The sequence below is a fragment of the Epinephelus lanceolatus genome, chromosome 7, assembly GCF_041903045.1.
Source record: "Epinephelus lanceolatus isolate andai-2023 chromosome 7, ASM4190304v1, whole genome shotgun sequence".
In the NCBI taxonomy this organism is placed as follows: Eukaryota; Metazoa; Chordata; class Actinopteri; order Perciformes; family Serranidae; genus Epinephelus; species Epinephelus lanceolatus.
This window is the reverse complement of record NC_135740.1, coordinates 20034741-20057502: the sequence shown is the minus strand read 5'-3', so window position 1 is coordinate 20057502 and position 22762 is coordinate 20034741. Positions and strand designations below refer to the sequence as shown.

The following is a 22762-nucleotide window of genomic DNA, read 5'->3' as shown; positions in this document are numbered from 1 at the left end:
TCAATAGAATTATAGGAAACTGACATTTTTTTCTATTATGACATGACTTAATTACAACACATGCTGTGTTTAGGAGCAGTATTTGCATTGTGCATGATTCACAGTGCAAATATTATTGTCAGTTAATGACAGTAGCCAAAAACACTGGCTTGACTCCCTTAAAAAGGTGGTGAGATGTTTCCATTAAATTGAGAAACTTTCAGCGAATGTAAGCTTAAAGATAAATGAATGCAGATGAAAGAGTTAAAATCCACTCATCTCTAAAGCCGCACACTGAGCTAGGATTTAATCCTGCCAGAAGTGTCAGTCACATACTGTATCTCAGCAGAACCATGATCTCATTAAGAAGAAAATACTAATTGACTGTACAGTCTCCTGAGAAAAAGCTGGATTCTGACATACAATCAGAGGCCTGCACCTTTTGTTTTTTTGAAGCCGACTGAGGCTTTAGAGGTAACAGTGGTTACAATTGTCCAGCTCTGGCTGCTGCAGGTTGTGCTGTGCTGATAAAGATCCAGCTCTATAATCCTGATTCACAGTGAATCTCTACCTATCAGATGCATCCCGGGCTCTTCAGCAGCCTGCAATTGACGATGATTATCTAAAGCGGATACCATATCTCTGCCATCACCGTGGCCATGTCAGGGATTTTAGGTGAGGATGTTTGATCAAATACAGCACCGAACAGCTGCCAGGGAAGACGCACAGTGGCAGAAGCACATGTAGAAGGCACCATTGAATTAAGATAAACAGATAAAAAAATATGTTCTCTCTCCCTCTCTTCGTGTGTCAGAGACAAAGTTATGTCTCTCGTTGCAGCACAAATGTTACCTGACAAGCAATCTTCATGACAGAGTCGGCCAATCTGAGCCATGTGTAGAGAGGTGGTTAAAACAAAAACATAAGCATGATTCAGGAAACACCTTTAGTACATACTGCAGATCTGTTATGGCCCTGACACACGTGCCACTAGATCAGGTGCTACTGTGTTGTTGGGCATGTTAGACCATTTTTTAAAAGCCATTAAAATTATTTTGATAACAAATAGGGATACAAATAATGTAATTCTAAATGATTGTTACTTCACCATTAGTGATAACTGACTTCTTGAAATCCTATTTTACCTCTCTTAACATCGTGTGCGCACCGTTTATGTGTACAAACCACACAGTACCTGAATGATGATGACACAGATCTGGTTGAAAATCTGCAAAGTATCCCTTTAATTCAATGTTTTGGTTTCAGGACCTCCAACTTTACTGTTTTGGATAGCTCTTACAGCAAGAAAAGCTCTGATAAACCCACTGTTCACTGCCTGCTGATGTTAAAGTAAAAAAAAATGCGGTGCTCTTCAAGTATATGTCAACAACTCTATTGTATTTTTTGTCAGATTCTCCTTAATTTACATTAATTAATACATTGTTGTATATTCCTTCTCTGCCATGTGTGAAATTGTTACTGTATATGTCCAGTACCTTTTATTTTTGCTGTTATTTTCACTGTTATTGTCAGTTTGACCTCATTTCATTAATTAGTTATTTAGTTTCTTTTCTTACATTATAGAGTGAATTTGCTGCACTGCATGTTTCTGTTTTTTCTGTCATTTTAATTGTCATGTCTTCAAAGTGGTTTCTTTAGGTGGGCAGTAGTAACATACCATGTGATTAATGTCACCTGACCTCTTGATGAGTTTTAACCTGAACACCGGGGGGCACATTCAATCTGAAAGTGTGTGTGTGCCATTTGCAAATCCTAGGATAGCGAGGGAACGACCCACCCTACGCTCTCTATGACTGGCTAGTACTCATTGCCTTCATTGGTTGTTTTTTTTTTAGGTTAGGCAACAGGAGTGGGATTGGTTAGGGTAAGAATGTCGGGGTAAGCCAATCAGAGGCAGAGTAAGGCAGAGTAAGGTGGGCTATTCCTTCGCTATCCCAGGATTGGAATATTAATACACCGTTTTGGTATGGTTTTGACAAAAAGACGTGTTTCAAAGGGTTTAAATCAGTGTGCAATAGACCGTTTCAAACCGGACAACATAAACATTCTAAATGGGTCCCTTTGTATTTCCTGTTTGAATGTATGTTAATGCAGAAGCTGACAGGAAGTAAACAGGGACCAAAGTTGTTGCCCTAGCAACAGAATAGCAATGAAATGGTCCATAGACTTTGAGGTACGTTTTTTCTTGCTTAGTGGGTGTGTCAGGGGTGTTACCCAATCAGCAACGTCATGGATATAAATAAATGTTTAATAGATCTGTGCTTATTGTACGTACATTTTTTGTTTGGTTTGGCAATGTAAATAATGTTTCCCAGTACAACTTTTATTGAATTGCGTTTTGTGATCGCAGCCCTGTCCTATTGCATTTATATATTCTGGGCTGCATTGAATTCTGGCAAAATGTTTATTCAAACAAAAACGGTGTTGCATGAACACTCTGTTGTGTTATTTAAGCACACTTCCTTTTAGTAAGGTGGGGTATAATTAAATTAAATTCAAAGGGACTTTATCGGCCTGGGAAACTGAAGTGTGAAATATAAACAAAAAAAGAACGTACAGTAAGTAAAAAACTACTTGACATTTATTTTATAAATGTTACTAATGATTGTGCAACACCTGTGACACACCCACCAAATTAGAAAAAGCATACCTCAAAGCCTGTTGCGCATCATTTCACAACATTAAAAGGAAACATGTCATTAAACCTGGAAACCATAGCAAAATGGTGCACAACGTTTTGAGATTAAACGCACCCCTGATGAAGACTTTCTAAGTTGAAAAGTGTTGGTTATCCATTAATTAATTCAGTAATTACTAGTTACATGGACAGTCATTGTTTTTATTCTTAACAGGCAGAAGAAGTTAGCGACTTGCTGGTAAACACAGTGGAACAGCAGCTATGGAGCCAAATATCTCTGTCAAGAGTTGGTGGAGAACAAAATAGAGATAAAAGGAGTAAATGTTGGACAAAAACAGGATGCCAAAGGAATCATTGTTTCCTCACATCTGCTGGATGTGTAAATAAGCAACTGTTTGCTAGCACGTTCACCACATCAGTTTTACAGGAGGTAATATGTAAGTCTTGTACTTACAGCTTGTTGTCCTGCAGAAAAAGAAAAAAAAGTTAATACAGGTTTTAGATCTTGTTTTACATGTGTCTGATTACATCATGTAATTCCGTGTGCCATATTGGATATACTGTATATCGATACTGAAAAAAAACCTCTTATTAATATTGTGATATTGATTTCAACACTGACAACTCACTTGTTATTGCAGGCACAGAACACACTAGCATGTTGACGGTCAGTCGACTGTGGCCTGTGAAATATGTTCAAGTGAAACATTTAACAGACCTGAGGTGGCGCAAAGCGTTTGATCTGTCGGCCATTGACAACACTGTGTCTTTGAGGTCCGCCCGGTGTGTCACTGCTCTCAGAGGAGGAGAGCTCTGACTTATCGGTTGTGAGGAGGCCTGTTGACCTTTGACAGAACAATGCTCATGTTTGTGAAGGGAGAAACAGAAAGAGATGGAGGTAGAGAACCGGAGAGTTGCTGCTTCTCCTGCTACACAAAAGAAAGGAATGCACCCTACTAAGACATGCTGTACATAACACAGACAATACGGGATGATGAGGATGAGGAGGAGAGCTCTACAGTCCAACTATCAGTTGACAAGAGAATGTCAACAATTAGTTAGCTAACGTTTCCTTTTTCAAAACACCTACTGGAGATCACATTACCATAGATTCCTGTTTGATGTAAGGATGAAGGAGCAAAGATACGAGTGATACTCTGGACATGCAAATGTTTCCCCTCTTCCATTTGTCATCGATAACAATCCCAGTCTCAAAATGACCTGCAATCTGCTGGTTTAAGCGGTCCTGACCCAAAACCATTGTCTCTGGCATACCTTAAACTGCGGACGCTGAGGTAGAGCAAAAACACTGGGCAAGTTTAAGTGTGAAGTAGTCACATGCTGACAAAATGTAAACAAACCAGTAGTCCGCCATTGTTGTTGTTGTTTTAGGCTCATGCTTGTTACAAGCAACAATGGGCATGTGCGAATTGAGGAGATGATGTCCTTGTTTCCCAAACGCTCCGTTTTACACATTAACATGAATACAATGGCCGTTTTGGAAAATAATCACCTCAGAGGGCGTTTTTTTTCTTTTTCTTTTTAAATCCATTTTAGCAACTTAAAACTGAGTTTGCACATGGACAAGAGGTCAAAATTTAGAGGAGGATATTTGTTTTCAATCCGACATCTGTTGAGGACAGAGCCTTGGTGGAAAGCACTGTAACAATGTACATGCAGAGGTTGCATGTTCACCCTCAATCAGAGCTCTTCCCTGTGATTTTTGAGGTGCATCTTGTGTTTGGGTGTGTCTGCACTCTTCACAATAGCAGGACAGGTTAAATAAAGAGGTCAGACTTAGGCATGTGAAACATGTACTGGGCATGAAGGAGTCTCTGGCAGTCAGATCTTCACAACCATTCATTGCGTAGTACTGAGTGAATTCCTTCCCAAATTTAGAAGGTCTGGCCTTCAAGTTGAAAGGCAAGTTCATACCTGCTAATTCTTTGATTTGGTCTATGTATTTCTGTGCACCTGTGTCTGTATTGGATTTGTGTTCCTCTGCACTCTTACCACGTATTGCTGCAAGCTCAGAAGCTCAAGAGTATTACCTTGAGTTGCGTGTGAGGCAGGTTACTCAGCCTGTCTGCAGCCAGCCGGTGAACCTGCACTGAAACTGTATACCTGTGCTGAAAAGAGGAGTCGCCATTTCAGCGCTGTCTGTTTGGATCAGTGTTCCCTGTGGCGCTATGCCCTCTTTGAGAGCTCCTCTGTTGGGGATCTATTCCTTGGCCCCTGACTCTTTTCCTCTGTTGACACAATGGGCCCTTTGTACCTACATATACCACTGCTGTGGGACCATGCTTCGTATTTTTGGCAATTATACACGATCCCACTGAAGCCATGCCTCTCGCTGCTGCTTCGCTGGAGAGAAATGCAATCGAATCGAGGAGAAATGCAGTGAAACGGGGATCCGGGAAGAGGCTTGCAGGAATTAGATTGTGGTGCTGATAAGTTCCATATAGAGCAAGTAAACATGTTCTTATCTTGTTATCCAGCTTGCACATTAACACATGGTGTGTGGAGGAGGTGGAGGAGGGCTTGAAAGGATAAATCAAATCCTAATCATTCTGTTTGGCTTTTCCCACTCTCTGCTCTTTGTCTCTATTTCAGTTTCTCACCGTGCAAAGAACCCCAGTGTACACACAAGAACAATGGCAGGGTCAGAAGTACTAGCCATTTTCCTACACCTGCTGAATGCTCCAGAAATGAGTGCACAGCGATTACGTGCCCTGATGTGTGGTGTTTAAAGAGCGGTTTCCTGCTGCAGAGTTAAATGATGGTGCCCTCTGTGAAGTATTAATGATGTGGATGGATGAATCAGGTCGGCACAAACCTGTTGACGGCAGCCGCGGCGCTCTCTTAAAGCTGCACCCAGACATCAGGCTTAACCGCTCGGCAAATTGGACATGCTTGTTGGCTGTAGCTCCAATTTATGTGCACTCTCTATTGCAGTTAGTCCATCTTCATTATTGAAATGGCCTCTCGTCAGGTCTTGACAGAGTGGTGGAGATGGTAAAGGGAGGGAGCATACAGGAGAATCATGAATAATGTGGAAAATAAACACATTTGAGGCATTGGAGCTGGCTGGCAGGAGGGGTGTTGGGAGTGTTGTGAAATGCCCGGCTTTCTCTCCCCCTCTCCCCTCTCTCTTTCCCTCTCCCTGTGATTGTATGTGCAGCCTCTGCCAGTGGATGCTGATGCTGTGGATCCTCAGCCTTGGGGCTTTGTCTAACACACATGCAATTGGGCATAAACACACGCACACACATGCAGAGACCCCGCTACACATTCGCAAGCAGCTCTAGGCGCTGAGCTCTGGCAGGACCTCTGTAGCCTGAGCAGCATCCCAGCTGTGTGTTGTGTCACTGTCACTCTGGAGACACACTGCTCGGTGGCTGCAGCCTATTTCTAATAGGGTGCTGCTGCGACTTCCCTTTCTCTGAGTCTGAGGATTGCTGCATTGATAAGTCCGGGCTTAGCTCATCTGGGTCAGCCAGTTCAGGAGGGGATATCCAATTCCAATTCATGCTTTGTCGAAGGGGGTGTATCTATTGCCAGATGTAGAATTTCAATTTCTCAGTGTGCCGAGTTGATACAAGATGACCTCAAAAACATCTCTTAGCTCTGTAAATGCCATGTGCACTTAAGCCTCGGCTTTAGGAGTAATCGCGCCTCTCCATGAAGAGAAGAACAGGCTCCGGCTGGGTCTACCTACAGGGTCCTTGTACCTGCTGCACACATGAGCAGATGTGATGGCTCATGAGGTAATTACCCACTGAGCCGGTATGGATGCAACTGTAAGCTGAAGCAGGGGTTCCCTTCAGGTAGCTCTCCCCGCTCGGGTCAGTGAACAGCTAATGACATTTAGAAGCAATAGGATGAAAGAGATGGCAGTTGTTTGTAGTCAGCCGCACACTACCTTTGTCTTATTGTCTGCCGTCTGTCTTAATCTCCCAGCCACCGTTTTCACACCACAAGGAGATCATGTTATTAGATCCCCTCCCCTGGCTCATTTGTCATCCAGCAGCAACACTCCTCCAGAGAAGGACTGCAGGAGCTGAAAAAAGAAAACAATATAAACAGGCAGGAGGCCACAACATCAAATGTTCATCATTTACTGGCCCAGAGTCTCTTGTATCATCATTATTCTTTCAGGAATCACATGAGGTTAATATGCCCTTTCTTCTCTGCGCCACCCCACCCAATTTCGGGAGGCCGGAAAACTTCAACCTCTCTTCTCTGTCTACCTTAACATATTGTTTTCTATTACAGCTCACTGCATCCTGCAGACACATAACACATAAACTCACTCATCCCCACCCCCACTTTCACCATCACTTGCTACAGTAAGTTTGCCGTCAACGCCCCAGTCAAATCTCTTTAATCTGTCCTCTCTGAGCCGGGTTGATTTTCTTGATGCCGAGACACGCAGAAGGGAGGGGAGTCAGCTAATTACAATAAACAAATATGCTCAGAGCCGCCTATGTAAGGTTCGCATAGGTTAACGACTCTGCTATAAATGTTAAATGAAGCTTAAAATAGGGTAGTATGGCATACAGTTGCCATAGTGATCTGAGCTGTGACTCCTCGTGTACTTTCTTGGTTGGTAAAGTTTAGATTAATCTTAGACACGAATCTGCGATACAGAGAAGAAATGACTGATTGTTTGGTGCCCCGAGGGCCTCTTTGATGTCTCTATCATGTTTGAAGCTTTTTCTTCAATTACCGCAACTTCATGTTTGCATGTCTTTGTTGTAATGAAATCTAATGTACGGCTGTTAATGTTATTCTGCATTAGACGCATGGCAGTCACCCTTTAACGATCCCTTTCGTACTCACGTCTCTTTCTATTCCTCTCCTTCTTCTCTTGTTTCTCTCTGGCTCTCTCTTTCAACAGGTGGGACAGTCAAAATGATGCGTAGGAGGTGAAGCGCTGAGCCGTATTGATGGATGTGTTAACAGACAGCAGTCTCACATTGATCGTGAAGACTTCAGAACCAGAGAATGCAAATGTAGTGGAGAACACAGGTGAAAACTATTCACTTTTTTTCCTTCAATTTATAGCTCATTAACATGACATTCAACTTCTTTTTCAATTAGAAATGTGCATAAAAATGTTAATTTTGCCTTTTGATTCTTTGAAAATTAGCTTTGAACATTTACACGTACTTGGTTGTTGACCTGAGAGAGGAATTTCTATTTTTTCCAAGTATAATCAAGCATTTGTGAGAATAAAAAGCTTAATGACAACAGTTTCTCTCGCAACAGCTTAAAAACTTTGAAAAGACAATTAGTGTTGTCGCATACTATTGAACTAGCTTTCTTGAATTAGCTTTTCACCCTCGGCTTTAAGCTCTTTGACAAGATAGGGGGAAGGTGAAACACATCCTGTCGTTTTTAAATGAGAAGTGGAAGAGAAACATTAAATGAAGCTTTTTAAGCTATTGTTAATCCTCTCTCCCGATGCTTCCACAACTCAGAAATGTGACATCTACCTTTTCTCATAAAAAGGTGCAAATGTGAAGAAGGGTGCAAACCATTAATTCTTTCACACTCATTCACAGTCATTAACATAGGCAAAAGAGGGTGTTTGAGTGTGTGTGTGTGTGTGTGTGTGTGTTTATTCTGATGTATTTAGTTTTTATTTTAGGTCACATACCTGCTGCCTCTCTGTGAATTCTCAGTAACATAAACCATGCATTATACTAATGTTTCTATGATATGAAAGTCAAGTTATTCCAGGTACATCTGCAGTGTAGTCCCTTCCTTTTAAGCCTCACTGATGCAATGTTCATTTTCCAAGACTCAGTCAGCCACTACCTACTGCCCCCTAAAGTTTACCTCTACCAAGCACCACTGATCCTTAGATGAAGTTTATCTTAGTGTTTCAGCTCTGGTCAGGCTCAGTGGGGACCGACCGGTTCCCACTGTGAGAATCACACAGATTATCCCCAACACTAGTCTGTTCCTTCAGAGGCACCGGGAGGGAAAGAGGAAGAGAGAGGAGAGGATGGAGAATGAGAGGAGGAAAAAGAGCTGTGGAGGAAAGGGTGAAAGCGGCTCCATTGAGCAGGAATAGGGCAGCTCTCTGAGGAGGATGGCCATGAATCACGCTGCAGTTACTCACCACTTATTATGAACATCCTGTACTGGCTGGATTGATTTCCCCCCACCATTCACAAAATGTCATATAGTGAAGATGGAGCAATAGGTAGCAAGCGGTTTCTGCGGCTGGTCTACCAGCTGGATGAGTGAACGCCCCGGGTGGCTGAGCTGCAGAACGGCTAGCTCGGCAATTTACGAATGTAAAAGCCTCCATATAACAGGGATAAGGAGCGGACAAGTTGGAAGGGAAGGAGATAGCGAGCAAAAAAAGGGTGGAGGAAGGGGGGATGGGAGTAAAGAATGATTTCAAAAAGCCATTAAAAGGAAAAAGAGACCATGTCAGCTGTTTTCATATGCATTGTACTTCATATTGTGATAGTTGAGCTATTTGATTCCTTCGGCCACATGGGATGGGTGTTTGGTAGGATACACGTGAAGTCTCATTTATGCTCCCTTTATGTACAAAAATAGATTTGTTCATTTCAGTTGTTGTGACGGTCATTGCCGACATACTTTCATACGTTCTTTACGTTGGCATAGGTACATCTACTAGAGAGCAGCGTCAAAAGTTTATAACAACAACAAACATGACAATGGTGCAGGAGGACGTAATAATGTAGCTTTTAATGGAGGCAGCGTTGTAGACGGCGGTGGTCTGTGGGGCCATTAAATACATTCTGACATGTGGACGGAGAATTCTTTGCACTATATTACAGATTTTTAATGCATTACGCCATTTAAAAATGTCTTTGTCATCTCCTATAGCCGTATCTTGCTTAGACTATACTACACTGCCCCCACGATCTCCAATGGTACTGCTCCATTTTATCCGTATCCTTAAGCTTTCGGAAAACGTGCGCAAATGCAGACGAAATGAATGCAGAGTATGGACAGAAGGCTGCACCAGTGTCTGATTAGGTATCTAACTTTGAGCATAAAGGAGCCATTAGTCTGGCTTACAGGGTGTAGACTCTGGTTAGCCTGTCCCTGACCACCTATCTAAGACACTAACACACTTCCTTGGTGGTGCTGTTTTTAAAATCCTCATCGCTACGTAAAACTAGTCTCGCATAGCCACACCTATCTCCACACTTTGTTATAGCGCTGTCCGTGAAACAACAACTTCCAAGCTAGCAACCTACACACAAAAACGTCTTAAAATGTTTTATGTGGCGTTTTCTTTTGCAGAGATTTAGCCACTCTCATGCCAACACTGGCCTCTTTACCAAAACAAGTTCCCTTCCAGCACTGTTTTGCCAGGGCACTGAATGCAGTCCAAGATGATTTTGATTGGTTTAAAGACTCAGAGCATTTTTTCCCCTCAGTGCAAAATTATGATGGTTCAACCAGACCTTTCATTAGTGCTGGCACAGGGTGAGAGAGGTCTCTAGATCCATGTTAGTATCAGGTACGGATGGTGGTCATATATTCGTATTTTCAGTTTTTTTTCCGTTTATATAGTGACCGAGGGTGGACTGTAAGTGAAGACAGAAAAACCATGGATGCATGTGCATGTGTGGCATCTGACACACTAATAGATGAGGCCACAGACGCCAACTTGTCTCTCTCCTCATGTCCATGACCATGTCCATCGGCATGGGCTCGTCTCCCCGCAGAGCCGCCTGGCACAGAGCAGCCTGGGCTTACCTCAGGTGAATGAGGCCCCGGATGTCATGGCTTGAAAGATAGGCGAGACTCTGAGAGCTCCGAGTGCTAACTGGTCCGGTCTGGTCTGGTCTAGTTTGGCGGTGGTCGGGCTGTCTAGCACGGCTGGGCTTGGCAGGGCTGGGGATCAGAGGATCACCACCTCCTGCCAGCAGCCGCGGTCCGTCCATATGCTCAGCGGTGAATGTCCATGCCAGCTTGCGTGAGCTGTGTCACATCCAGCCTCAGTTTCTATTCAAGGAGCACTTCTGCTGATAACACAATTATAAATGCTGTTAGAATGATCTCAGAGTGTATAAAGCCTGTTTTTTGTTAGTATATGAGCTGCTCTCTCTATAAGGTAGATATTGAATTCTGGCAGCAGTGAGTATTTTCGATGTTTATCTTGTTTACATTTGCCAGCTCAGATGCAGTAGTAACATTTTGTTGTACCCTATCAGTGAATATGAGGCTGCCGATCCCCCTTTGACCTCTAATGTCAAACTTGATTTGTCATCTACACTCATCGCTGTAAGACCCCATGTGTGTGCGTGTATGTGTGTGTGTGTTTGTGTACCTGTCTGACTGACTGATCTGTGGCACATTCTGAACAGCTGAAGAGCTAATGGTCCAGCTGGAGACAGATGGCCTCTCGATAACACTATACCCCCAAGCCAATACTCACACTCTATCACTCTTCCCTCACACACACACACACACACACACACACACACACACACACACACACACATGCATACACACACACATGCACTCTCTCTCACACATACACACCAGAAAATCACATGCACACACACATTGGATAGGATAGATTGTTAATCCATTATAAACCCTGAGGAAACACATTTTTCAATATGAGTTTAATGTTTCACAGTAATTTTGAACAATCTTTTGGCAATATTAGGTGGCAGCTTAGGTTTCATGCGAGCGCGGGGGGATAAAGGAAGTTAATTTCTCCCCTTTTTTGTAATTTCCCTCTTTCTGTGCCTTTGCTTCTTTGTGGGGCTAATGAAAGAGATAAGTAATAATTTCTTTATATTTGTCTTATCTACGTGTGCTGGAAAATTACTTGGTAGATTTCAAGCACTGGCGCTGTTTACTTATAATTCCACACGAATCCAAATGAATTGTGTGCATGCCTAGAAAAAAAATATCCTCCTATGTGCCATACAATGCACTGTGGCTCAACGTGTACCAGTGAAAAGAAAATAGCTGTTAAAAGTATAAAAGGATATCTGTCCTCCACGGAGAACATGTGTCAGTAACATGCTTTTGCTCTGAGGTCATTTTTGCTCACAGATTGAAGGGAACTGATGGCAAACGCCTCGCTGTGATGCTTCTGCAGCCTCTCACAAGTTGCTGCTATAACAGTTTTTTGACTCTGAGAGGAGGAGAGAAGACATATTTCTCCGGAGGTTTTCTTCATTAAGGACGACGGTAGCACAGTTGTATGCTTTTAGTAGGCGTTCTGGTTGCTCCGATGTGTCTGCAGGCCGCAGACCCGGAGAGACCTGCTCTCAGAAATTTCATTACCTTGTTAAATCACTCTCAAATCATATCCATATTCAAAGATTTACTCACCGCCAGTACAGCCATGTTGAATACTGTTTGTTAAGCAGTCTTCCCCTCAAGCATTTATCACTACCTCAATAATGATTAGGCGCATCCATTCTAAAATGGGGGACGTTGCTAGTTAACCTCTGTGAGCACATTAATTGCTGTGGTATGTTTTTCAATTTCATTTTTTTTTCCCCGGCATGGTTTTTAAGAATATCTGTGAGGCAGCAGCTTGGGATTGTAGAGGGAGGCAGGTGTAGATGATATTGGTTATACAGTCTCCAACATATGGGCCTGTCGTGTCCCATGTGTACGTACCTGCCTCCACTGCTGTCATCTAATTATGCAGAGCAAACAAAGCTATCTGCCTGCTGCTACAAGCCCGCTTCTGTGGGTTTTGATTGTTACTCATCAGATGGATGTCTTTGACTGATTAAGACATTGTCACAATCGACCTGTAGAAAATCACCAAAACCTACTTTTAATTTAGTCATTACTTGCTATCATTGCTGCCAATCTGTGTAATGTTGTGGTATCTCATTACCTTAGAGCTAAGTGAGATCTATACGGATAAAATGCTAAAAGTAGGGGGAGGTAATGCAAGATGACTGCATTCATTTGAAATAATACACCGCACCATTGTTGTGTATTATTTCCATAAGGAAGATGATTGCTGAGCTAAAAATATAAGAATATTTTCAAGAAACCTTAATTAGCACCACTTTGGAGTGACTTTTCCAACCCCTCTGTCTATTAATATAAACTTAATTTAACACAAAATTAAAACAATTTACTAACTATTTTATGAAATGAATGCCGCATAATTGTAGAAGTCATTCCACTGATCACGAACACCTACTTTAAGGACACTCAGAGAGAGTTTTTGTTTCTGAGAACTTTGCAGTGCTTCCTGCAAGCGTGTGATAAAATTGCTTATTTTGTTCTATTAAACTGCATATCTATCACATCTTTAAAGGGATAGTTCAGATTTTTTGAAAGGGGGTTGTATGGGGTACAGTGGTCAGTTGGCACGGCCCCAGTTTGGAGAAGCAAGCTGGAGTCTGACACAGAAGCTCCACTGCCGTGGATGGGGGTCAGCACCGAAATGTATTTTAGCTCTTAAAGAAAGTCCCATCTAGAAAAATAAATATGAGTTTAAGTGTACACTACATTGAGAGTGTTTTCACAACTTTACCTCTCAGTCAGACAGCCCCTTCTGACAGAACAACTTCAGCTCCCCATGTATGCTCTCGTCAAAGACACCAGACTCCTTTGACAAAAACAGTCATTTTAGCACGTCGAACACAGAAGCTGCTGGCCTACCACTGCTTCAATCAGTTAGTTAACTAGTGTTATTTTGTGACTTTGGTGAGTCTGAACTAACCCTTTTAAACGCCAAAGTCACACAATAACACAAACAAAATAACTATTTGAGGCAGCAGTACACCAGCGGCCCCTGTGCTCAGCAATGTTAAATCGCAGTTTTTATCAATGGAGTCTGGCTTTGAAGATAAAACTGTTTCATTTTACTGTTGGAAATCATTGTGTGACTTTAAGGTGAAGCAGTGAAAATACACACAATGTAGCACACACTTAAACCTATATTAATGTTGTTAGGCAGCTAAATTACATTTTGTTGTGGACCCCTCCACAGCAGGACATTGTCTGCCTCTCTCTCCTGCTGTTTTCATATATTGTCTGTGGAAAAGTACCCCATGCAACTTAATTTCAAAAAGCTGAACTATCCCTTTAAAACTTTCACTTATGCCAACATGTTAACTTAACATGAGGCAGGTGACTCCATTTATGAGTCACCTGCCTCATGTTTTATGTGTTCTGAGAATTTGATGGGAATATTTTTTTATGACTGCGTTACTTCTCGCCTAGTCTCGACTTTTACATTTGAATATCAATCAGTAATGGGTAAGAAGTTGTCCCAACTTGACATTGCTAATACCTCTTATTGAATCTAGTACCACAACTGAAATATTAATGTTTAAGGCTGGCATCACAAAATGACATTTGGAGCTCCAGGGGGTTAATTGACACTAATTGCATTTCAGCAGCCCAGAACAAATGTCAGTGTAACTACAGAACAAAAACAATGTAATTTAACTTCAGACTTACAGTTCAAAGAGTTGAACAATCTGAATTCTTTTCTTTTTTTTCTCCCTGCAGGGGTATGTGAGCAGAGTGGTGATCTGACTCTGTGCGGCATCGTTGATGCTGCTCTCCCTCCATCCTCACCAGCTCCTGCCGCAGAGACTTCACAGCAGGCCTGCCCAGCACACCAGAGGACCACACCTACATCACCAGCCCTCTCCCTGCCCCTCGGCACTGACTCCTCCCTGAGCCTGACAGTGGCCCCCTGCCCTCCTGCCAGTGATGCTCCAACTGTAGTCCCCCACCTTCAGCACACCTCCGCTCCTACACCACTTCCCAACCCAGCTGTAAGCTCCTGGAGCCCAACAGGAGACGCTCAGAAGACTTCCCTTCTGCTGCCTGTTGCCCTCCCTCTGTCAGCTACAATGATGGAGCCTGGCACTGTGTCTGCACTGACAGAGGAGTGTCTTCTTCAGCCTACCCGCACCTGCCTCGGCTGCTTCATAGAGACCCGTGATGCTACTGACCCTAATTCCATTCAGAACCCGCCCCATGACCCTAACACCAACCCTGACGCAGAGTCCGGGCTAAACGTAAGGATAGGGGATGTGAGCCGAGAGGACTTCTCTGACATCAACAACATCAGCATCCAGTGCCTGAGCCATGCGGGGGAGGCAGTGAGTCACTATGGAGAACAGCTCCTCTCTGACCAGCTACTTAGCTTTCCTCTGCCGAAGGCCCCAGGTGAGGGCAAGAGGGTTGATGGAAACAAAACAACAGAGGACTGTGATGACCCAGAGGATGATGCAACAGCTAAGAACTTGTATGAGGGACTGTTACTGGACAAAGTGAGCGGAGAGGAGGTTCTGCTGGCTAACGCCGGCCAGGACTGGGGCTACTTTGAGTCCTTCATCAGTGAGAGTAAGATGGAACTGCTGGACCTTTGTTCTAAGAATGAACTGTCAGTCAACCTCTTCTCTGAGGAGGATGTTGACAATCTATTTGATGATGAAGACGATGATTCGACTTTAAGCAGTGATGTCTGTTCGCTGAAGATTCGCTACGAGTCTTTCCAGGACAACATGAGGGAAAAGACAAATGTGCTCCAGGAGGAGACACAGTTCAACTTCTTCCCCAGTGTCCTGGCCAACTGTGCCAAGAAAGAGGAGGGAGCGGGAGTCTTGAGGAGGAGTGCTGAGGAGCTTCAGCCCAAAACTGATGAGCTCATCCTGGAGACAGAACAGGAAGGAAAGGCTGGGGACTGCAGTGGTAGGAGCCCCCTTGACGGCTCCCAAGGCTCACCCATGTCCACTCCCAAAGTCAGCTACCTAATGGACTTCAATTCCACAGAGGAGTCAGGCGAATTCAGTGATGACAGCTCCTGCACTGGCTCCTCCTCAGACACCCTGCAGGAGGGCAAGTTTAAGAAGGGACACTCAAAGAGATTGCTCAGCCCCTCTAACCCTCTCAACTATGGCTTGCGCTCCAAGAGAAAGGTTCGATACAGTGATGATTACTTATATGATGTTGACTCGCTCGAGAGTGAAAAGAATGCAGAGAAAAAAGAGAAAGCCCCCTCTGGTCAAAAAGAGGAGGAGGATGTAGACTGGTGTCCTAAAAAACGGCGGAAATCCTGTCGTAAAGAGCCGCCAGTGGTGATCAAGTACATCATCATCAACAGGTTTAAAGGAGAGAGACTCATGTCGGTGAAACTGGGCAAGTTGGACCCTGTGGATGCTACTGTGAGCTTAAACACCGACACAGTAAGCAAATATGAGACACTGGCTCCTCTGAAGGATTTCTGGCAGGAGAGGCAAAGAGAGAGACAGGAACAGCTTAAGCTGGCTGCCAGAGATAAACAACAGCGCGGTTTTCATCTAAACGGACGCCATCATCGCCCTTTTAATTCTAGTCATCCCAAAAGGAAATACAAGATTGCAAACAGGCTTAAGGTTCAGAGGATTCACGCTGTGGAGCAATCAGCAACAGTACAGTGCTCCCTTCTCTCTGATCGGGGCCAGGGAGGTGTCACTAAAGAAGAGGCCACCCCCATGGTAGGGGGAATAATAGCAGCCCCAGGCCTCCCAGTCACATTAGACACAAACTCCATCACGCACACAGTCACAGCCAAGAGCCGCTCCCAGGAGAGGGAGGAGAGGGAGGGGAGGAGATTGGGAGGAAATAAAACAGTCAGGATAAGGAAATTCAAAAGCGAAGCCAGGCTGAGGAGCAAGAAAATGAAAGAGGCAGAGGGAGAGGAGGGGAGGAGCGTGACAAATGAAACGGATGCCTGTGTCGCTGCGGCACAGATTGAGGACCCTACTGCTGGGTTAGAAGAGGCAGGCGTTAGCTCAACTACAGTCAAACCCCATTTTTCTGACAATACCACCACGGCTCACACATCTGAGGAGAAATTCCCCTTTGTTTCGTCCACCTGCTCTTCTGACAAAGCTCCCTCCTCAGAGGCGGTGGAGGCGGGCGTCCCTGTTATCCCGGGGGGCTACCTGCAGACCCTGTTAGATGCCACGGACTCCTCCGGTGGAGCAGCTATCTCTTATTTCCCCCAGCAGCCCTCTAGGCAGCAGTATCCTCTGGGGCTATCCCTAGAGGAGAAACAGTTTTCTTCTCTGCAGCTCGCTCAGAGCTGCGTCCTTTCTCCCCCCTCTGAGTCAGAGCTCCAGCAGTCTCCCCAGAACTGCCCCAGCTTCCCCCAGATGTGGCACCCACAGCTCTGCCCAAGTCACAGCCAGAGCTTCGGGCCTGAGACCCCTGAGACTCCCATCTTACCCAACAACTTCCCAGCTGCTGTGCCCCTGAATGACAGCCTGCCAGTGTCTAACTACAGCCAGCTGAGCCCTGAGGCTGACAGGCTACTTTATGAGAAGAGCTACCTGACTGAGGCTGGGCTGCAGCCTGGGGCAGATCTGCAAGTGTGTCAGTCTGCCTGTGTGGAGGGCCAGGTGCAATACCAGAGAGGGTCCCTGTGCACAGACAATGGCAGGCTCATCAGCTATGACTCAGTGGGCTCTCTGTCAGCCTCCTCCAGCAATTACAGCTCCCTCAGCCTCAAGTCTTGTGAGCGAGAGGGTGAGGAGGAGGGCCGAGACAGCTTCCTAGCTCATTGCAGTCCTAAAGTGGTGATTCAGCAGAGTGTGGACGCCCTTACCCCACTCAGGGAGTCCTCAGACCTGCTGGACATCTCCAACTTCACCCCTGACAAGTTTAGACACTCATCACTGTCAGAGCTCTCCCCTCCTGAGACCCCCAACCTGTCCCCCCAGGTTGTGGGGCGCGAGGTGAAGATGGCGGGGAATGTTGGAGAGTACCAGGATGTGAATGATATGACTATGGACTGCAACAGGGAGGTAAAGTGGAACTGTGACGTTATGCAGCAACAAGAGCATACAGCAAATGCATACACAGTGGAAGACAGCCAGTTTCCGCTGCACAACTTCAACAGTCAGGATGTGCTACATTTAGATAAAAAGGAGCTGGGAGTTACCGAATTTGACAAACAGACTGGTGAGATGTTGGCAGGAGCTAAAAGCATAAAGTCAAAGAGGAAAGGCAATTGCAAACAGGCAGCTGCAGGACAGAGTCCAAAGAAAGTGCGGGCTCCCAGAGCTCCCAAGTCAGAAAAGGTCAAGACCCCGAAACAGAACTCACGTTCCACCAAAAAGATAAAGGCCATGTTGGAGGGTAAGGCAGCAAAGAACCAGGCAGGTGGTTGTGGCACAGGCCTGACTGACAGTAGCAGCACCGGGGACTGGTCTGGCACCGGCTGGTCAGAAAGCAACAGCCTGGTTGGGGACGACCAGCGAGAATTCGAGGAGCCCTCCAATATTCTGTCCAACATTGTCTCTGGCATGGCAGAGGTCCAAAGGTTCATGATGGCCTCCATTGAGCCACTGTGGAATCCCATGTCTGAGGCCTGCATGCCCTCTGAGGCCAATAGCCTCAACCTAAAGACCCTCAAAATCTTGGCAGGCACAGAGGCCGACCTGAAGAAAAAAGGAGCCACGCTAACAGGGGCGGGGAGAGGCAGAAAGGCAGGGGGAAAGGGAGGAAAGAACCAGGCCAAATTCAACCCCTCTCATCCCTTATTCCCTCAACTAGCTCTGGGCTGTAACATGTTTGATAAACCCAACTTTATTAACCCTGGGCCTGCACACAAAAAGCTGTACCGCCACAAGACCAGTGCAAAGTTCCCGCGGATTGAGACACTGAAGGGGAAGCGAGCTGAGAGAGACCCAAATAAGGACATAGCACTGATGACCTCTTTTGAGAAACTGAGGTAATATTTTGTTATCAGCTGCTGTTGCACCCCCTTCTCACTTTCCCCCCACTACCTGCTCAGCCCTCCCTCCCAAGCATACCTACACTGACGCTATGCCAGAGCTGCATGAGTACTACGTTCCCCCTGACTACTCCCACTTCCTTTTAACCCCCCACCCGAAGAGGAAATTAATATCTGCATGAAAAACTTCTTGTACTTTGCAAACTACCTATTGAGTGATTGTGTCAAGCTTGATTGAGATTTGAAACGACCATGGCTGCATTTTTCTTGCTTTTGTTGTTTCTGCTTTGTTTGTTCTTCTTATAGTCGTTTTTGTTTTATTTTTGTCTGAAAAAAAGAAAAAAAAGAATAAGCCTTGAAAACAGTTCTGTCGCCTTTTTGAGGAACTTTGTTTTTGTATTTTCTCAGCAGAACTAGCTCCCCCTGAATTATGTATTTATTACCCCTTTACCCCTAAAGATGTAGCTATATACACAAATGCATTGAGTGACATCTACGCACCCCTCCTCCTCATCTGTTTTTGTATGCAGAATATGGATGTCCTGTTGTTGCTGTCCTTCATACACTGCCTGGCTCATTTCAAGAAGGAAACCTACAATTAATGAGCCCTATTTAAGCCCAAGACATCTTGCAAACACAAGATGGGACCATTTTGTATTGATGACATATCAGACGTTGTCTTTTTTTTTCTCCCCCCTTCAAAGTTGGAATGACTCCCCATTTCCTTTTATCAAGCATTTCTTTATCCTCTGGAGTTAAGAGGAACTGGTTATCTAAATTTACATTTTTACGCCTTGCAAATTCATAAAAGCTCCACCCTCAGAGTATTTTTGTCAATGTTGTTGTACAGGGACATGCAATATTTGCAAAAAAAGATGATTATAATCTTAAAATCAATGTGCCAAAAGTAACAATGCTGTGTAAATGACCTCTTATATATGTGTGAATATTGGCTGTTCCTCTTTTCTATCCATTGGAGTATTGGCTGCTCGGGTTGGAGACTCCTTACAGAGACTTGCCACTACAGGAATTCTTTATTTGGGACTTTTCTCTCTTCTCTGATGAAAGGCACCAACAGCTGGCAGTGGTACACCACCACTCACTAAACCAAATCAGAAAGACTCTGAATTCTCCTCGTTTCCCCCACTTTGTTTGCCAAATTCAATTTACCTCAACATCGCCTGGCACTGAGAAGCAACAAAAGAGAGGCAAAGGGGAGATCTGCTCTGAAGGCTACTGTAGAGGAAGACGACGACGGAGGAAAAAAAAGAGATGTTCAAATGAGCTTTCTCTGGACCAAGGAGAGTGTAGTGCAGATGTTTGAGGGTAAGCAAGGAAATGATTTGTCGGTTGGGGCTGTGCCTCACTGAATAGCTGTTTTGTACTGGAAATTCAAGGCAGTTTATTACTCATAGAGATTCTGATGCACGCATCAGTCGTGAATGGACATAACATTTTTGCAGTTAGATTTAATGTGAATGTGAAAGCAGTTTTCAGTACAAATGGAATCAGTAATCTTGTAAATGAAGGAAAGCATGTCTTTGCATTAGCTCCACGTGGGAATCTTACTTCTATCTTACCTGAAATGGTAATTTAAACAGTAATTTTTCTTGACATTCTCATGTAATTTATTTCTTAACACTGCCATACTTTATAAGTTGCACCACTGGTGCGTTTTGGTTCATTAATCACATAATGTCTTCATTTAACTTCTTTCTCTCGAAGGTATTTTCTTTGAAATGTCATCATTACCTGTCATTTCAGTTTGGATGGGTCAATATTTTGGCAGAAAATAATGTCACCAGAAAAATCAAGGCCAAATAAAGGCACAAAACGGAAAAGAAAATGTATTGGCACTATCTGATCCAGTGTATTCCTGGGCCATTTATATTAATTACTTTGGGCTCATTCACTGCCTCACTGCACTGAAGTAAATCCACCTTAAAATGAACCATACAATCATGTTTAATCAGTTATGAAAATCTTTTGATTTTATATACTAGGCTAAATATATACTTCAACTGGTTACACGAGTATCTTTTATAAATATATACTGAAACAATAGGCCTATATTTTCTCTTTCTTTTGAATGTTGAATATCATTTTTAAACGAGCAGTAATTACATGAGACTGCATGGAGATGTGCGGACAAATTGAAGCTTGATTCAAAAACAGGCCTTGTCACACTGGATATGGTAATTCTGACGCACAGGTGATAGTAATTGATTGCTTGCATATGGCAAGAATCATAATCAATCTTTCTCTGTCTCTTTTTTCTCTCCTCTCTGCCATGATCCTTTGTTTCTTTTCTCCAGTGTATCAGGGTTAGGACCAAGACAAGCTGCTGATGGGAAGCTCCACATGGGCTGCAAGCCCATTTAGTCTGCCTTCTCTCATTTCTGCCTATTGTCAAATTGAATGTACTTCTCTCAGTTCATAGTTTCTTTTCTTTACTTGTTCTTTTTGTTTTTAAAATGTGCCACTGTTGAGCTGCCTCATGTTAATGGTGCTAAGAAAGCTGACAATTGTTTTCTCTCTTTCTTTTTTTTTTCATTTTCCTTTTTTCCTTTTCTTTCTTTTGTTTTTGTTTTCCCAGAGTTAACAAAAAAGAAATGCAAAATAGATTAGGTACCTAACCCTCTTTATGAATGTATATTATAATGTTATGTTTGATGTATTCACTTCATGATTCTTTGACATTGATTGGAATTACTTTTGCTCTTTTCATTAAAAGATTACCGAGCTTTATATATACTGTCTAGAGTTGTTACCAGAAGGAATCTTAATGAACTCTTGACACTACAAAATCTTGTATATTTTTTGTGTGCCAATTTGTAACATATTTTGTAAGTGTATATTTTTCTTAGAAAGTGCTGTGAAGTATTTGTGTGTGTGAGTAACCTTTTATGCGCCTCTATGGGCAGTGGAAAGGATATACAATGACAAGTTTCTGGTTTTAAAAACCAAAATATGAAAGTATCAACAGAAAACTAGAAATATTTACATTTTGTTGGGAGTTTTGTAATAAGACCATGATCTTGTTGTGAGAGTGTTGTGTTACTGTGCAAAACACAAATAAGCAAAGAAAAAAAAACATGAAAACCTGGAAAAAAAAATATAATTTGTGAACAATTTGCTGTTTTATAGATTTTCATGTAAATTATTTGAGTATTATTTTGTTTTTTTTGTTTTGTTGTAACTGTTGCAAAGGTTTTAAATATTTGTGATCAAGCCTGTATGGTGATAATGTAATATTGGTAACTTGCTGAGTTTTGTAATAATGTTTATGGAGTAAATATACAAATTAAAATAAGATTTTGAATGCTGCTTTCTGAAGAGAGTTGGGTTGTGTTTTTTACCGCCCACCCGTTGCTGTAGTCATTAACGACAGTATAAACAGTAAACATAGAATATCTACACTATTTACTGCTCCGCAAACAAACTCGGTCCATTCAAAACAATAATTACAGAGGTGATGCATTTTGGAACAACTTACCGACATGTCAGGAGTGAAGTATATGTTATACATCTCATCCTTGTAGTACTTCTACAATAATAGTAATAGGGAAGAATCTGTTATACTCAGTGTTTGCTTTTTCCACAAAATATGTAAATACAAATGCAACCTCAATAATTCAGATTAGTCTGTCCTTATTTATTACATTGGAACATTCTTAGATGTAAGGCATTTTAATTTCTGCACAAGCCTGGCTTTGGCTCATGTTATTTTAATGTCATATCTAATTAGCACTCAGGGTCAGGCATTGCTAGAGTGACTGCTCATCCATAACTCTGAGCTGGGCTGCTGTGGTCCACACTGCAACTCATTCTGGCATGCTTAATTGGAGCTGGAGATACTGTCTCAGACCATAAACAGATCCTGTGATGTATGCCTCCAAAATTGTCAGGTGGTATTAGCATTGTTTTTGTTCTTTAGTCACCCATAGCAGATAAGGGAGCAGGCAAATTATAAGATGGAATGTCTAATGCAGTGGATCAGGTACACCTGTGGTTATTAAATGAGACCCTAGTTGTTTTGTCAGTGCGTGCTCACATTGCATGGACAGCCATAGACTCTCTCATTAGGATTGTTTGTGTGTTTGTTGTTTTTATCATTACCCAGAAGACTACGGAGTAACATTTTGAAAAGAATCAGCATGTCTGTTTCTCATGTAGGCGTGCACTTATTGAGTCAAATCACAAGAACCTACAAACAGCACAATTACTCACACTTTTTTTCTGGTTTGGCTGGCAATTTAATGTTATTATTAGATTTGTGTGTGTGTGTGTGTGTGTGTGTGTGTGTGTTTTCGTGCATGTGTTGTAAAACATAGCATTGCAGAGGCTTTCAACAACTGCCCAACAGCCTTCTATAGCTTTACTGTGTCCAATATAAA

At 43.2% G+C, this 22762-nt stretch overlaps 1 protein-coding gene across 2 annotated transcripts in view; it reads left to right on the top strand.

The window, feature by feature from the left end:
- Positions 1–21705, top strand: part of nexmifb (neurite extension and migration factor b) — a 66024-nt gene extending 44319 nt beyond the window's left edge. Inside the window, exons 2-4 of one of the 2 annotated variants that reach the window (XR_004502003.2) lie at positions 7539–7669; positions 14144–19691; positions 20681–21705. Coding sequence is in view for 1 of the 2 variants with exons in the window: in XM_033633235.2 (XP_033489126.1) it covers positions 7588–7669; positions 14144–18366 (4305 nt within the window). In the remaining variant the exon portion in view is untranslated. Of the gene's footprint in view, positions 1–7538; positions 7670–14143; positions 20212–20680 lie in introns of those variants that run through there. The other variant, XM_033633235.2, reaches the window with a different exon arrangement.
- The last annotated feature ends 1057 nt before the right edge of the window (positions 21706–22762 follow it).